This window comes from Dendrobates tinctorius, unplaced genomic scaffold, assembly GCF_039654945.1.
Source record: "Dendrobates tinctorius isolate UK_male_01 unplaced genomic scaffold, ASM3965494v1 ptg000022l, whole genome shotgun sequence".
NCBI lineage: Eukaryota > Metazoa > Chordata > Amphibia > Anura > Dendrobatidae > Dendrobates > Dendrobates tinctorius.
In genome coordinates, this window is record NW_027361690.1 from 42,310,058 (window position 1) to 42,327,560 (window position 17,503).

The 17,503-nt window shown below is 43.0% G+C and overlaps 1 protein-coding gene across 2 annotated transcripts in view; it reads right to left on the minus strand.

The window, feature by feature from the left end:
• Window positions 1-8,570: 8,570 nt before the first annotated feature.
• SEMA4B (semaphorin 4B) overlaps window positions 8,571-17,503 on the minus strand; it is a 404,475-nt gene continuing 395,542 nt past the window's right edge. For both annotated transcript variants that reach the window (XM_073568651.1, XM_073568652.1), the window contains 6 exons: window positions 16,935-17,085; window positions 16,195-16,405; window positions 15,992-16,107; window positions 13,446-13,612; window positions 12,899-12,993; window positions 8,571-11,665 (listed from right to left, as the gene is read on the minus strand). In XM_073568651.1, coding sequence (XP_073424752.1) covers window positions 10,881-11,665; window positions 12,899-12,993; window positions 13,446-13,612; window positions 15,992-16,107; window positions 16,195-16,405; window positions 16,935-17,085 — 1,525 coding nt within the window. In that variant the 3' untranslated portion in view covers window positions 8,571-10,880. The remainder of the gene's footprint in view (window positions 11,666-12,898; window positions 12,994-13,445; window positions 13,613-15,991; window positions 16,108-16,194; window positions 16,406-16,934; window positions 17,086-17,503) is intronic.

Here is a 17,503-nt window from a genome sequence, read left to right on the forward strand (position 1 = left end):
CCCCAACTTTCCACAATTTATAAGAGCATAAAAACATGCAAATTCTTTACGCATACCGTACATCAGTGTCCATAAGCGGTCTGATGCCAGATGTCCAGTGTGGTTCAACTGGTGCTCTAAATCCCAATCCAAAGGAAAAAAGAGGTGGTCTTCATCATCAAAATTATATAAAAAAGATAAAACACAGATTTATTATGAAGGTTTTCAAATCATATTAATAAGCCACCAAGACAGGCAAGGCTACCTTACGCGTTTCTGACACATATTACATGTCTGTAAAAAAGACAATATTTCACCGCACTATACTGGGAAAGTCAAAGGATCAAAATAGACTACTCACTTAATATGATTTGAAAACCTTCCTAATAAATGTGAGTTTTATCATTTTTAGATAATTTTGATGATGGAGACCACCTCTTTTTTCCTTTGGATTCAAAATGTCTAATGTGGCAAGTTTGTTCTTGCATTCTGTTTTGTTTGGATATGTGTGAAAATTGTATTTTTCTAAAATGTTCACATCTGCAAAAAGGCCAATTTGGCCCATTGCTCCAGTTATCATATGGCAATAATATGTTTGCCTTTAAAAAAAAAAAAAAAGGCAAAAGTAAAAATTTGTCTACTCCAGTTTACGTCTCTGTCTCAATTCTCAAAAACCGTGTCAGCATGCTAACATACGCTTACCAATGCATATATATATATATATTTAGACACACATAAAACCAAAAATTATAACATAGATACAGCATGCTCTTGCCAAGAAGTTTCCCCCTCAGGTGACATAAAGTAATTAGTGAAAATATCACGCACTTTGAGCCCAGAGAGCGGTCTACGTTGAGGGCTGATAGGTGGTCTCACCCTACGCACATTGTCCGGCCTATGCACAACACCAGCAGAGGAGGAACAATCATGTATCCTGGTGAAGTTATGAAGAACCACACAGGCTTTAACTACTTCATTAACATTTTGTTCACTCAGCTGAATGGCAGACTGGAGTACCCCCCATTTGGCACAAAGAATGCCAAAGGAACACACCACCAGTCGCCGAGCATGTGATAGGCGCAAGTTAAAAATTCTGCGCCTGTGGTCAAGGTTGCGCCGGGGATATGGCCTCATGACATTGCGTGTTAACTGAAACGCCTCATCTGCCACAAGGACATAAGGGACTGATTCTTGAGTGGAGCCTGGTAGCTGGCGTGGTGGTGGTAGATCCAACTGGTTGGTGCGTAGCCGCCGAGCCATAATGGAAGTATAGAAGACTCGAGAGTCTCCCGTCCTTCCATAGGCCCCAGTGTCAACAATTATAAACTTGTATTGAGGGTCGGCCAGAGCAGGGATTGAAGCTTCCCAGGGGTTTAAGAAGCTCTCCCAGAACCAGAAAGAGGTCACAATCATTAACCCCAGGTGTGCAGGTGAAACCTGCACCGAGCTCCAGACATTAACCTCAGGTGTGCAGCTCAAAAACCTGCACTGGGATCATGACAGTACCCCCCTCTCAACTGGGGGCCTCTGGACCCCCAGGCTTCCCCGGGTACCTGGCATGGAAAGCCCGAACCAGGCGATCTGCATGTACCGAGCGAGCAGGGACCCATGAGCGCTCCTCTGGTCCATATCCCTTCCAGTGGACCAGGTACTGCAAAGAGCGGCGCACCCGCCGAGAGTCCACAATATGTCCGATCTCGTACTCCAATTGACCCTCCACCAGCACTGGAGGAACAACAGACTCAGAGTTCTCTTTGACAGATCCTGCGGGTTTCAACAGATTTATGGAACACATTGGATATTTTTAAGGAGGTGGGGAGACGCAACCTATATGCCACTGGGTCGACTATCTCCATAATCTCATACGGACCAATGAACTTTGGTCCCATCTTAGCTGATGGTACCTTTAAGTTGATGTTACGTGTGGAGAGCCAAACCTTCTCTCCCACCTGAAACATGTCTCCCGAGGCTCTCTTTTTGTCAGCAAAATATTTGTATCTCCCCTGGGCCCGAGAGATATTACGTCGGACTTCAGCCCAGAGGTTTTTTAACCATTGAACGAACCCCTCTGCCCCTGGACAACTAGAATCCACCCGAGAAAACTTCCCAAAATGCGGATTAAACCCATAGTTAGTCAGGAATGGGGACATGTTGGTGGACTGACTCACCTGGTTGTTAAAAGCGAATTCAGCCAACGGTAACGCATCACACCAATCCTCCTGTCTGGCGGAGGTCAAACACCTGAGAATTTGTTCCAGGGATTGATTGGTGCGTTCTGTCTGACCATTACTCTCTGAGTGATATGCCGACGAGAAGGAGAGTGAGATGCCCAATTTCATACAGAAAGCCCTCCAAAATTTGGCCACAATCTGCACACCCCTGTCAGACACAACATTCAGGGGTACCCCATGCAATCGGACCACATGCTGCACAAACAGCCTTGACAATGTTTCTGCTGAGGGTAAAGCTGCCAAGGGAATAAAATGGGCCTGTTTAGAAAACCTATCCACCACCACCCAGATCACGGTATTGCCCCTGGAAGGTCGGTAATAAAATCCATGGAAAGATGAGTACATGGCCTATCAGGAACCGGTAAAGGTATGATTTCCCCAGCCGGTCGGTTATGCGAGCTTTTGGAACGGGCACACATGCCACAAGCAGAAACAAATTCCTTGACATCGGACCTCAATGAAGGACACCAAAAACCCCTGGCTACTGCCTCTCTAGTGGCCGTGATACCTGGATGAGCACTCAGCCTAGACTCATGAAACTCCTGCAGAAGTCTAGGCCGCAATGAATCTGGAACAAACAGTTTATCCCCTGGCCAGGTTGCTGGAGCTAGGGCCTGAGCCCTTAGAATTTCTTGTTCCAACTCAGTTGAGACCCCCGCCACTACCACCCCTGGGGGAAGAATGGAGGACGGCGGCTCAGGGGGAGACACTGGATCAAACCTTCTGGACAGGGCATCCGCTTTAACATTTTTGGACCCCGGTCGAAAAGTAATGGAGAACTGAAATCATGAAAAAAAGTGACCAACGGGCTTGTCTAGGAGTAAGCCTCTTAGCAGATTCAAGGTATGCCAAATTTTTGTGATCCGTGACAACCATGATAGGGTGAGCCGCCCCTTCCAAAAAGTGCCTCCATTCCTCAAACGCCAGCTTGACCGCAAGAAGTTCCCTATTGCCTACATCATAGTTTTTCTCAGCTGAAGAGAACTTCTTGGAGAAGAAGGCACAGGGTTTGAGATTGGTAAGGGTGGATGGACCCTGGGACAACACAGCCCCCACCCCCACTTCAGAAGCATCCACCTCCACAATGAATGGTTTGGACGGGTCAGGTTGTACCAACACCGGGGCAGACATGAAACATTTCTTAATCGCTGAGAAGGATTCCTTAGCGAGTACAGACCAATTTTTTACATCAACGCCCTTCTGGGTAAGATCCGTGAGTGGTTTAACCACTTGTGAGAAACCTTTAATGAATCTCCGGTTATAGTTCGCAAATCCTAAGAAGCGCTGGAGCCCCTTGAGATCTCGAGGCTGAACCCAGTCAGCGATCGCCAGCACCTTCTTAGGATCCATACGAAACCCCTCACAGGACACAATCAACCCCAAAAAAGACAGCTCCTGTACAAAAAACGAACATTTTTCCAATTTAGCGAACAATTGGTTCTCCCTGAGTCTCTGGAGAACTGTCTTTAGATGTTGCAAGTGAGATTGACTGTCCGGGGAATATACCAAAATGTCATCCAAATAAATAATAACAAAACGGCCTATCAGATCAGAAAACACAACATTGATGAAATTTTGGAAAATAGCGGGCGCATTAGTTAACCCAAATGGCATTACCAGGTTCTCAAAGAGTCCTTCTGATGTGAGGAATGCAGTTTTCCACTCGTCCCCTTCCCGAACCCTTATCAGATTGTAGGCCCCCGCAGATCTAATTTGGAGAACCATTGGGCCCCAGCTAACTGGTTACATAAGTCTGGGATGAGGGGAAGCGGGTAAGAGTTCCTAACCGTTATCTTGTTCAGTACCCGAAAGTCGAGGCACGGCCGCAAACCACCATCTTTTTTCTTCACAAAGAAGAACCCTGCTGCCACAGGTGACACAGAAGGCCTGATATGCCCTTTGCGGAGACTCTCAGCTATGTACTCCTTCATGGCTTGGCGCTCAGGCCCAGACAAATTGAACAATCGAGCCTTAGGCAACTTGGCTCCGGGTACTAAATCAATGGCACAATCGTAGGGTCTATGTGGTGGCAGCGCCTCAGCCTCACTTTCAGAAAAATTGTCTTCGAAATCCTTCAGGTACTCCGGAATACCTTCCAGACCGACAGACGACACAGACACGGATTTAACAGCGTTAACAAGATGTCCCAGGTTACCACATTTATTATTGCATCCCCATTGAGTGATTTCCCCTGTAACCCAATCAATGGTAGGATTATGGCGTTGAAGCCAAGGCATCCCCAGTACCAGTCCTGCAGGCAAGTTATCTAGCACAAGACAACTTAGTTTTTCCACATGAGTGGAACCCACTTTTAGAGAAAAAAGTTCAGACCTGCAGCAGACACCATCTTGGGTAAGAGGAGACGAGTCAATTGCCACAATTGGAGAAATATATGGGGCTCATTATACTGTATGGAGCAATATATGGGGTTCATTATAATGTGTGGAGGACTATGTGGTGCCCATAATACTGTATGGAGAAATATATGGGACTCATTATTCTGTATGGAGCAATATATGGGGCTCACTATACTGTATGGAGCAATATATGGGGTTCATTATTCTGTATGGGGGGTTATGTGGTGCCCAGATACTGTATGGAGGACTATACTGTCTGATTTATGAGCTATTGTAGAATGTACAATAGTTATCACTCATGTAATGTAAGAAGTGAAATCTTTGGCATTGTATACCTATATTTTTTGCTGTATCTGTGCATTATGAATTGTGGTACATGTTAAAGAGGCCCACTGAGACTTTCACCCGGGGCCCACAGAAACCTGGAGCCGGCCCTGTATGCACTGCACAATACCACTTCTCCTGTCCTGTTGTCGAAGAGGCGACATTGGACTTTGGAAGGGTCAATGTTGGTTTAGTATTTTCAATATTACTATGGCCAAAAAAAAAATTTGGAAAAGCTGTTTAAATGGATTATCCCAAGTAATCCGCTCTCCTCTGGATAGGGGATAACTTTCCAATTGCTCGAGATCCGACTGCTGGGACTTCCATGATCCTGAAAATCGGAGTTCTGTAGAGCACCATATAAATGCAGCTGTGGTCGATCAAACGCACTGTGGCGCCATTCACATGTGGCTCTTCAAATATCTCCTTTTAGGAGAGTGAGGGGCACGACAAAGTATAGCAAAATTCACTGATCGGGGTGAGGAGTGTTATAGTTTGTGGGCTGGAGGGGTTTGTGTGGCAGGGCTGCTTTTTTGTCCCAGTCCGGCCCTGGGTCTGATGAATAGTATATGATCTCATTTATATGGTACAAATAAGTGGTGCTTCTAAGAAAAGGATGTTATACCCATGCATGTTATTGTGACTTACTTGGGCAAGTGGATGACATATCCTACAGGCAACTAGACATATCAGGTCAGATTAATATTTAGGATCTGAGAGGCCAGTAGTACCTTTTTAACACCCCCCCTTTTTCTATTCATTGGTTATAGGGCACTTCCTTCACTATGATACACCTTTATTCTTGTTGTTTGACTAATTTGGCTTTTTACAATTTTACCTAACAAAGGTTAAGTTTTAATATCCACCTTGCTACACAGATAGTCCCTTAATTAGCCCCTATGGTATATTTATATCCTGGCCCCCATGTGGCAAATTCCTGGCTCCAGCCATATGTTCTCCCATCCTGCCCTCATGAGTATCCATTCTGCCCCCATGTGATGTCCCATCCTGCCCCATGTCCCATGATCCTGCCCTGTGATCCTGCCCCATCAGTCTCCAATCCTGCCCCATCTGTCCACAATCCTGCCCCATCTGTCCACAATCCTGCGCCATCATCCTGCCCCCCATCTGTCTCTAATGCTACCCCATCTGTCTCCAATCCTGCCCTCGCGTCTCCAATCCTGCCCCATGCGTCTCCAATCAGATGATGCTGACGTAAAGTAGACATATGGGAAACGTTATTTTATCAACCATTTTGTTTGTTGTGATTTTCTGCAATGCGAAAAGGATTAAAGTGTTCCAGCTCCTTTGTAAATTCCAGTCTTTATTCAATCCAACTTTGAAATAACAGATGCTACAGAGTCATTTATGGACAGGAGGAAATAAGCAACGAGTTTCGATCGCAGCAGCGATCTTTAGAAAAGATTTTCTCCAACAAGGGCATAAAAATTATATGTTTGAAATTGCTAAATTTTTCTAACTGGTCACATTTTTGATAATTTCATAAATAAATGCAAATTTTATTCAATTAAAGTTGCCATTAACAAAAAGTACAATGTCTTAGAAAAAAAAAATCTCAGATTCACTGAGATATGTGGCAACATTCCAAAGTTATTACCACATAAAGTGACATATCAGAATTAAAAAAATGGGGCTTCGTCATTTAGGCTGGGTTCACATAGCGTTAATGCTCTGTGTTTAACGCATCCGTTACATAGCGGCATTAACGCTATGTAACGGATGCGTTAATGCACCCATAGACTGCTATAGACGAGCGCATCGCCAACGCATGCCATAATCGGCATGCGTTAGCAATGTGCCGTCATTCTCTGACGATCCTCGGACGCGGTCTGCAGTGTTCGGGGGTCCATCACAGCTACGCGATCGCATTAGGGGAGTAGTGTTAACGCAGCCCGTCAACGCTATGCGTTGAACGGACTGCATTAACGCTATGAGAACCTGGCCTTAAGTTGTTGTTCGGCCTTAGGGTGCAAGTCTGCATGTGTCTGCAGACTTGTGAATCCTCACATCTGAGCACTGCACGCTGTGTTGATTCACCGATGCCAAGAGTCGACAGCATATGACCACAGATATGCGATATACATATTTCCGTCCACAATCTGGCTAGACATGTCCAACCTCACTCAATACACTTGCATTGAGCAAGGCCGTGCACATCTAGTCACCATGTGACGGCACAAATCACATACTTGCGGTCATACTCCCGGCACCAGTGAAACCTCAGAGCACAATGCAGGCACTGTAAGGATTCACAAGTCTGCAGTGACATAGAGTGACTGCAGACTTGTACTCTAAGGCTGAATAACCCCTTTAAAGGCCAAAAGTGGATTGGTCTGTAAAGGGTTTAAGTTGTCAGTGATGTTCGGTACCACCAAATATTCAAATAGCAAAATAAAAGCTTGGCATAATAGTTAAAGAAAATATAAGTTTTACAACTGTAATATAGTCACAAAAATTTAAGTTTAATAGATTGTTAAATATGCTACAAGAAAATTCTGACATAATGGCGAGGAGTCTCCCACCAACTATCAGACAGCTATATGAACCGCATTTAAGTTATTATTCCTTTTACTTCACTTCTTGACATTTGCATCTTTTGACTGTTTTATCTACAAGTTTCACAATAATTTGTGCAATGCTTCTTGTACTTTGTATCTCATGTTGATGACCACTTATACAAGGATATCCCATCTACTAGTTGTACGTAGTCATAGGGCAATTCTGAAGAGTGCCATTACTTTAAAGTCTGAACAGGTCCCTACATGTTCTTTTGCACTTCTATCTCTCAATTTATTTCTTCTATTTTTCATCCCTCATATACATAAATAATAGTGCACCGACTCTGAAAAGCAGATAATTCTTCTATGTCACATACACACAGTTTATGTTCTCTTTTACCTGCTTCAGCTAATGAGAAAACAAGCCCTTTCCTCACTGACCCAATTTTAGTTCATTTGTTTAGCACACAAAACCACCCGTTCGGAATGATGTGTAAAGATTTATTCCCCTGGATGACTTTTTTTGATGAAGAGGATCTGCTTTAAGCCACATGTTTCCTAATATTTAATTAAGAAATGCTTCTTCTTTAGCTCGCATCAAGATTTTTGTTCCAAATTGTTCTCGAGATTGGATTTCCCAAATATGATATGGACCTAAAACAGTTAGTAGAGGAGGATGATATCACGTTGAATGTCTGCGGTAATGAGAAGCCTTTTGTTTTCCAAAATGGTTCTTTATTGCACCGCCTTTTGGCAATGGTTGGGCATCTTTCTCAAGTCACTTTTCTTACCTTGAGAATAGTGCAGTATGGTTCTAAAACGCGTTGGCACAATAAAGAACCAGTTTGGAAACAAAAGGCTTCTCATTTACCGCGGCACAGCCCGTTCAATGTGGTATTGTCCTCCTGTACTAATAATCATCTGGAAGATGTTTTCCTCCTCCAGCCACGGGGCCGCAGCAGCAGCTATACGTGTGCACAGGGGTTATGCTTTGACACCACTCCGCCAGGTGAGCGCATCCTCCTGACTTTTACTATCCTTACCTGACGATACTGCTCTGTGTGTGTGCACTTCATTCCCCCAAACACATTTTCTATTGACCTAGAACAGACATCGCAAGGCAAAATAGAATTATTAAGATCCAGAAAAAAAAGACACTGTAAATTTTCCACATTTTATTAAAAATAAAGTGCTGTAATAAAAAAATGTTCATAAACTGCAAATCAACATTGGGAAGCGGACTGTACAATAGGACTCACCAACACCACATACTGACAAAACGTTTGGCACAAAAAAAGCGGCACATATATATTTACAACAGATGGGACGTTTCCATGCATTGTGATAAGGTGCGCGTTTCTCTTTTCTTTTTTTTTTCTTTTGCAACACAGGTAAGAATATGTCCGCGTCCTAGTGGTCCTCTATATTCAGTGTAGTACCGGTAAATATCTCTGTCAAGCAGCAGCTGATTCACAGCATTGTATATCTGGTAAGTGTCACGGATGCTACAGGTAGTCACTGAACGTCTGTTTGTAGAATGCCTAGTAAATATCGTCTTACATGAGTTTTTTTTTTATAAGTGGATGTGCTTTACATCAGATGCTACTGACTCAATACTGTACATTCAAAGACTTATTCGCTGGTCCAATCAACATTGATCAATGCTCCATAAAAAGTTTCCAATGGAGACTGGAAACTAAAATTCCTAGGGCACGAAGGAAGGTCTATGGAATATTGTGCTTTACCATGGGTAGGAAAGAAGGAGCTTGATTCCAGCTGAGGTACATGTGCTTCATAAAGAAGTAGCTATAGCCCACTGAGCGGATATATCCGTAGTCTTTAGTACCATTGTAGCTCGATGCTCAACTGTATACAAAAATGGATTCAATTCGCCAAGGCTTTTCTCCACCAATTCACTTTGTACAAGTCTATACAATATCTAGTAGCATTATAACTACTTTGGTATAATTAAACACTGCTCATATTAATCTGCAGTAAAGCAAGAGCATTTATGGCACTATGAGTGTAGAGCGTGCGCTCGCCATCTACTCTCAAACACCCCACAATTAGTTTTTTGTGTTAGCCAAGGAAGAGAGTAACTACTGCTTCTTCCAATTTAAAAGGTTACACCAATGATACACAATGTCAAAAACAATCTCAGAATACATTGCCATTCAATCTTTGTGTGTGCTAATACAGTCCCGCATTATGAAGGCACTGGAAAAAGTGTGACAGGCGAGATTTTGACATTTCTTAAACAATAAAATGCATTTTCACATCTTGTCACTTGGAGCAATGGTTTACATTACTGGAAAATCAGTCGATATTAACAGAAAACATCCCGTACGTAAAAGAACTTTGAAAAACATATGCAAATAAGAACCCATGACAAATATACAATATTTACACCCCTATTCCCTCAAGAAAAAAAAAAAACAAAAACAAAACAAAACACTACGTGTTGCAATTTTTATCAGGTCGATAAATTAAGGAATCCATGTGTGTACCTCTTATACTCTAGGCAGATTGTAGCTGGTTGTTGGTGCCATGACACCAGTTCCTGGCTTCACATTATTTCAAACAAAGCAAAAATAAGTCATGAAAAAAAAACATTAAAAGAAAAAAAAATAATATTCATAAAAGTTTTCTAAAAGATTAAGATGTGGATGATCATCAGCAGGAGGTGCAACGAGTGTTCATGAAGATGGCTGGGAGGATGATGTGGCGAATATCTGACAATTCCTCCGTCTGACAGAAGGTTGTCCTGTACTGTTGCGAGGCGTTTTGCAGTAGAATATTGCTACCAGTTGGCAATGTACCCAGCTATATTCTGAAAACCCTATTTCATGGCTAATGCCAGAATCTTATTGTGCTTTTCATTAAAAGAAAACCTGCCAACACTTCTACCATGTCCATTTGCTATTCAGAAAGTCCGGACGCTCAGTGATCTACAAAAATGTTCACAGGTCTTTATGATCTTCTAACATGACTGAGGCATTGGGAACCTCCAAAGACATTTGGTTTGCTCCATTTCTCCGTAACCAATACTGAAGACCAGCCATAGTGGAGGAATAACACTAGCATCCCAACTTTCTACTAACCATGTGCAAATTACTCAAAAGATGGTCCTTACACACAGCTTATCAGATGAGGGTTGAAATGGAAATGTGCTACCTGGAGATCAAGTGTGCACATGCTTCCAAACACAATTGTCCTTCCGTGTCTAGAAATCATGATGATGATTGTAACAGAAGACGATGTGCTATCTTTCCACAATGTACACTTGTATATTCTCTGCACACAGAAGCTATCCATGTATAGGTAGCCTGGGTTGACAATCAAGTTTTGATCATCATCATAAAGTTGCATGCACACACATAGAATACTTGTGGATCACGAAGCCTTGTAGAGCAGTCTCTTGTGGTCCCATAGTGGTTTATAGGTTCAGGAATGTCCTATGTATTAGGTTTTCATACCACAGAATCTCTTATTTCTGAGCCTAGTCTTACTCGTGGTCTTGGGCATGCTGGAGATACCTCCACAAAAGTGTCTTTGACATTCAGAGGTCTTTTCTCTGATTCTGTTACAATTTTACTAGCAACCAAAGGGTCATGAACAGGGGTGTTAATAATATAGTTGTCATTTAGAGTCTGATAACCTTTATGGTCACCTTGTGGGATAGGAGCACTATTCCCATTTAAAGGCACATTTTCTGGATGTTTCCGTGGCTTCTTGTCTGAATTTTCTACTGGTTTCAGAATGGTTTTCATTCCACTGCGATGCTTATACAAGATGCACAACGCCAGAATGACTACTACCACCGCAAAAAGTACAGTCATGATTAAAAATTCATTCCAGTAAGATTTCCCCATAAGTTGGGCAGAGCTACCTCCTGAGGATGAGGAAAGAATCTGTGAGGTGTTGCCATTCTTGTCAATGGCACTAACATGGTGGAAAATCATTTCTGTTTGAACCCTTTCTGTGGTTGTTTTTACGATGCCGTCGGTTTCCACACAGTACTTCACCATCAGCTTCTTGAAATCTTTCTCTACTGACCAGCATTCATATGTTCCCATCCGTTCAGGGATGTTTACCAGGATGAGGTCTCCCGTTTCTAATACAAAATATGAGGCATCGATGGCTTTCTCATTGTGAAGCCACTGACGAGACGCTAAGTTGGATAACAACTGGCACGGCAAAGTGGTGGCATTATTTGGTTTCAGCGTAATCTTCTCACAATTGGCCTCTTCTGTGACTAAAGCAAAGAACAGAAATAGTTATTTTGGTTATTTTAATATTTATCTTGTATGTAATGGACAGCACAGTGGCTCAGTGGTTAGCGCTGCAGCCTTGCAGCACTGGAGTCCTGGGTTCGAATCCCACCAAGGACAACTCCAAAGACATACTGATAGGGAATATAGATTGTGAGCCCCATCGGGGACAGTGATGAAAATGTGTGCAAGAAGGGAGAAATAAGAAAGAATTATTGTAAGAGACTGAGAAAGATGTGAGAGACAGATCTATGTAGTCATCACATGCTGATTTTATATCTACAGACCTAGCAATCTCTAAAACTACCAAAATCAGCATGTGATGACTACATAGATCTGTCTCTCACATCTTTCTCAGCCTCTTACAATAATATTTCTTTCTTATTTCTCCCTTCTTCCCATATTTTTCTCTTATACCTCTCTGATAACTTTCTCTCCTCTCTCCCTTTTACCCCCTCATATCTGTCTCATCTCTCAAATCCCTCTCTCATATTGCTCTCTCATATCACTCTCTCCACTTATCCTTTCTCCCCCATATCTCTCTCATACCACTCTCTCATCACTTGTATCCTTCTCATACCACTCTCTCATCTTTCTCTCATCTCTTGTATCCGTATCCCTCTCATACCACTCTCTCATCTCTCTCACCCTCTCATCTCTCTCTCATATCTTGCATCCCTCTCATACCACTCGTGTCTTGTATCTCTCTCATACCACTCTCTCATCTCTTGTATCCCTCTCATACCACTCTCATCTCTCTCACCCTCTCATATCCCTCTCATCCCACTCTCTCACCCTCTCATATCTCTCATCTCTTGTATCCCTCTCATACCACTCTTCATCTCGCTCTCCCTTCCCCCCCCATATCTCTCTCCTCTCTTGTATCCCCCCTCATACCACTCTTTCATCTTGCTCTCCCTTCCCCCCTCATCTTAATCTCATCTCTTGTATCCCTCTCATACCAATCTCTCATCTCTCTCACCTCTATTGTATCCCTCTCATACCAATCTCTCATCTCTCTCACCTCTCTTGTATCCCTCTCATACCACTCTTTCATCTCGCTCTCCCTCCCCCCCATACACTCTCATCTCTTGTATCCCCCTCATACCACTCTCTCATATTGATTTAATTTCATTTCTCTCTGCCTGTCTACACACACTTACAATAATGATGACTTTTCTTATTACTGCACACATCCCAGTCTTTCAATGACTTACCACTTGTTGCATGAACCCGACCAGAAGGTCCTGAGCTATTGCCCTGGTGGCAAAGTTTTTCAGTATCCGCATTTTCAATATCTTGGAGCCAGTGCCTGGAATAAGAAAGTTTGTTTAGCTTAGAAAAAAGAAGCCTCAGAAGAGATCTTATTTACATGTATAAATACATGTGTGGTCAGTACAGAGGACTGGCACAACTTGTTCCTTTCAAAAAACCATACTAAGGTCCAGGGGGCACTCATTACAGGCAGAGGGTTCTTTACAGTTAGAGCAATCACGCGGTGCAGTGCCCAACCACAAGAGGTAGTAATGGCAGACACTATGACAGCTATTAAAAAAGGGCTGGATGATTTCCTCAGTACACATCATTGTGAGTTATAGATTATGTAGTGAAAAAATGTATAATTGGTGGAGAAAGATTGAGCTTCATGGATCTCGGTCTTTTTTTAACCGACTTAACTATGTATAGTAACTATGTAACAAAAACAAAAAAAATTGATATATGCAAACATTACTACTGAAAAGGGACATAATAGGGAATACTCACTGGACATTTGGATCATGTAAATGGTGGTGTACACTGCGACAACCTTTTTTACTCCATGCACAGTAGGGGTCACGTGAAAGGATGCATTCCCCACAGCTTGTATACATACTGCAGTTTGAGACGGGAACTTGTACCACCATGGAGCCAGACGAGGCATAAACCAGGTTCTATAAAAGACAGAAAAACATGAGTTCCCAAGGTTACAATCAGAGAATCAAGGTGTCAACAGTTAAACTATGTCATCTTATTGCTATATTAGACAGAGATATGGATTTTTACAGGAATTGTCAATTCTATTTATTAATTAGTAACTGAATGGTAAATGACATGTGAGATGTATTGTCTAGCTTTCAGGAAATAAATTGTCCTTTGGAAAAGGTAAAGCGGTCATATGGTTCTAGAAGAAAATCAATTCATAGCTCAACACCTAGCGCACTATGGTTAACAGCGAGCTGTTTCCTTGGAGCACTAGTACCACTGTTTCTCTGCAGCACTGGTTGAGGAGTAGTAACATTGTTTCCCTGGAGCACTGGAACCAGACTAGTACCATTGTTCTCTGCAGCAAACATAGAGAACTAGTACCACCGTTTCCCTGGAACACTGGTACCAGTATAGTGCCATTGTGTCTCTACAGTACTTTTTTTTGGGGGGGAAGTAGTACCAATGTTTCCCTGGAGTACTGGTACAGGAGTAGTACCACTGTTTCCTTGGAACACTGGTACCAGAGTAGTGCCACTGTCTCTACAGCACTTGTACGGTAGTACCACTGTATCTCTGCAGCACTTGTAGAAGAGAAGTACTACTGTTTCTCTGCAGTACTTGTAGAAGAGTAGTACCACTGTTTCCCTGAAGAACTGGCACTACAGTAGTGCCACTGTGTCTCTGCAGCACCTGTAGAGAAGTAGTACTACTGTTTCTCTGCAGTACTTGTAGAGGAATAGTACTCATGTTTCTCTACAGCACTTGTATAGGAGTAGTACCACTGTTTCTCTGCAGTACTTGTAGAGCAGTAGTACCACTGTTTCTCTGCAGTTCGTGTAGAGGAGTAGTATTCCTGTTTCTCTGCAGTACTTGTAGAGCAGTAGTACCACTGTTTCCCTGGAACACTGGTACCAGTATAGTGCCACTGTGTCTCTACAGTACTTTTTTTGGGGGGAGTAGTACCAATGTTTCCCTGGAGCACTGGTACAGGAGTAGTACCACTGTTTCCTTGGAGCACTGGTACCAGAGTAGTGCCACTGTCTCTAAGCATTTGAACAGGAGTAGTACCACTGTATCTCTGCAGCACTTGTAGAAGAGTAGTACTACTGTTTCTCTGCAGAACTTGTAGAAGAATAGTACCACTGTTTCCCTGAAGCACTGGTACTACAGTAGTGCCACTGTGTCTCTGCAGCACCTGTAGAGAAGTAGTACTACTGTTTCTCTGCAGTACTTGTAGAGCAGTAGTACCACTGTTTCTCTGCAGTACGTGTAGAGGAGTAGTACTGATGATTCTCTGCAGTACTTGTAGAGCAGTAGTACCACTGTTTCTCTGCAGTACTTGTAGAGGAGTAGAACTGCTGATTCTCTGCAGTACTTGTAGAGCAGTAATACTGCTGTTTCTCTGCAGCACTTGTAGAGGAGTAGTACCGCTGTTTCTTTGCAGTACTTCTAGAGCAGTAATACCACGGTTTCTCTGCAGTACGTAGTATGGGGAAGGTGACTTGATGGACAGACTTGACTGGAAGTAGGAGGGGATGGTTTGTGCACTATAGACGGAGATTGACCATGACAGAAGAGTAACAGCTGGGAAAGATAGAAAAGGGAGTGCAGTACCTAGAATTGACGACAAGATGGCAGGGGGGAGTGTAGTACAGGACTTGACATCAGCTTAGGGCTTAGGAAACCGCTTAGTCATGGGGGGCGGGGAGATAGGAACCATGGAGGGAAATTCCCAGTGAGAGAGGGGATAAATAGGACAGGACAGGGTACCAGGTGAGGTTAGTCCCGGGAGGAGCTCAGGTGGAGAAACTCACTACAGAAGACTGACGATGGTGGAGAGCTCAACCAAGGGACGGACAGGAGAAGACAGTCAGGGGGGTGGCCCTGACACGTCATACCGCAGGACAGACGAGGCCCCGGGGGTACGGATTGGACGACGTCCTCGGGCAGGTGAAGCTCTGGCAGTAGATTGGTCTAGGACAGCCCCAGCGAAAGATCCGTGAGGAACGTCACCACGACTGAAGGAAAGGTGAAGGTACCCGGGCCTGGATACGGAGAGCTGTAAAGGTGCTGCGGTGTGTGGCTACGGTCATCAGGACGACGGCCAATAAATTCGGACCTGTTACAATTGGAATCTGCCTCTGTCTCATCTTTGCATCGTCTGGTCGCGGTAAGCAGTGGACCACCCCCCAATCTGGGCCCCTACCACAGTAGCACCACTGTGTCTATGCAGCACTTAGGTTAGGGTTTGAGTCCAACTGGACCAACATCTGCATATAGTTTACATAATTTTGTGCTAAGGGACTTCACTATGTTATTAGCCTTGATATGTGGATGAAACTTACCTTGCTGTGATCAATCAGTAGCTCTTGAACTGGATCTGCACTTGGGAAAAGTTTGATTTCTTCAATAACGTGGACCTTCTCTTTCATACGGACAGCCTTGTGCAGTCGTCCATCATCTGTGGAATATAAAAGTATTATTAACAATGAAACTGCTGTAATAAACTTCTATACAATTGTCTCCGGACAACTGAATCAAGCATTACCTGTCCCCAGGAACAAGACATCATAGGTATTCCTCAGCCCCTTGACCCTCTGGACGCTGATCTGCTGATAGAGCATCTCTGTCTGGAGCAGCAGTGGTTGACTTCGCACAGCACTGTCCATCAAGAAATGGTCTTTGATAAAGTTCAGTACTCTGTCAGGCATTTGTAGTGAGGAATTGATTTTCATGCTCCTTGCTTTGTTATTAATACACTATTGGGATAAATAAAAGTAAATATATCAACATATAATAATGTCATAGACCATAAAGCTCCACCAAACTTCTATTAAACTATATTCAAACTGATTAATACTATCACAGAACATATGTTATATTGCCAAAAGCCACATTTTAGAATTTACTGGATACTATCTGCTAAAATTCTGCAGTGTATACAGTTTGTCCACTAGGGGGCAGTGCAGACCCATATGATCTGATTGAATGAAAAGAGCGCTATGGAACTTTTAGCACAGAGAATAATGGGGATAAAAAGGAACAAAGTCTGGTCATCTGTAATGGCTTGCTTTTCCACTACACAAATGTCCATACATGGCTTGCTGTGAGGACATCTATAGATATAATATTAGCCAGGTACATATTGGAATCCAGCTTCATCACATTTCTGCTAATTTGGGAACAAAAGAGCTCAGCTATTAATTCCTATAGGATCACATTTTTTCTTTTCCTTGGTTTAGTCCAGTTGTTCAGTAACAAATATTTGGAGGCACATGTGATACTTACAGCTCCAGGTCGTGGTTCTGGTGCAGGAAGGGTGTATGGACTCCACTGCTGAGACTCCCAGTTTACCTCTTTATAGAGGCCAATGAATGCTTTTTGTACATCACGCATTGAGAAGGCACATACAGCTGAGCTTCCAACACCTCCCTTGTTCCTGGAGAGAAGAATACATTCTAGAATATCATTTCCCACATGGGCCTTGGGTACCTACAGACTCATATATCATAATATCCAGTCTATATGCTGCGATTCATTAAGGCTAGTATTTTATACCCAAGCCTTAAAGGGAACCTGTCAAGTAAAATAACGCTATTAACCTGCAGATATATGGGGTTAATCTTCAGGTTAATAGTGTTCTGACATAACCTTTAAATGATCAAATTTCTAGAAAACACCAACCCAGTGAAAAAGGATACCAAAAAAATTGACTAGTCTAGCAGATACCCTATAATAGGCCTCAAATTGCCCCTGCCTGACTGTGGAGGTTGGCACCCTAAAGAACGAATATTTGGCGCCCCCTCTCAACGTAGGCTGTCTCTCACCGCCCTATTAAACCCTACCCAAAAAGGTGG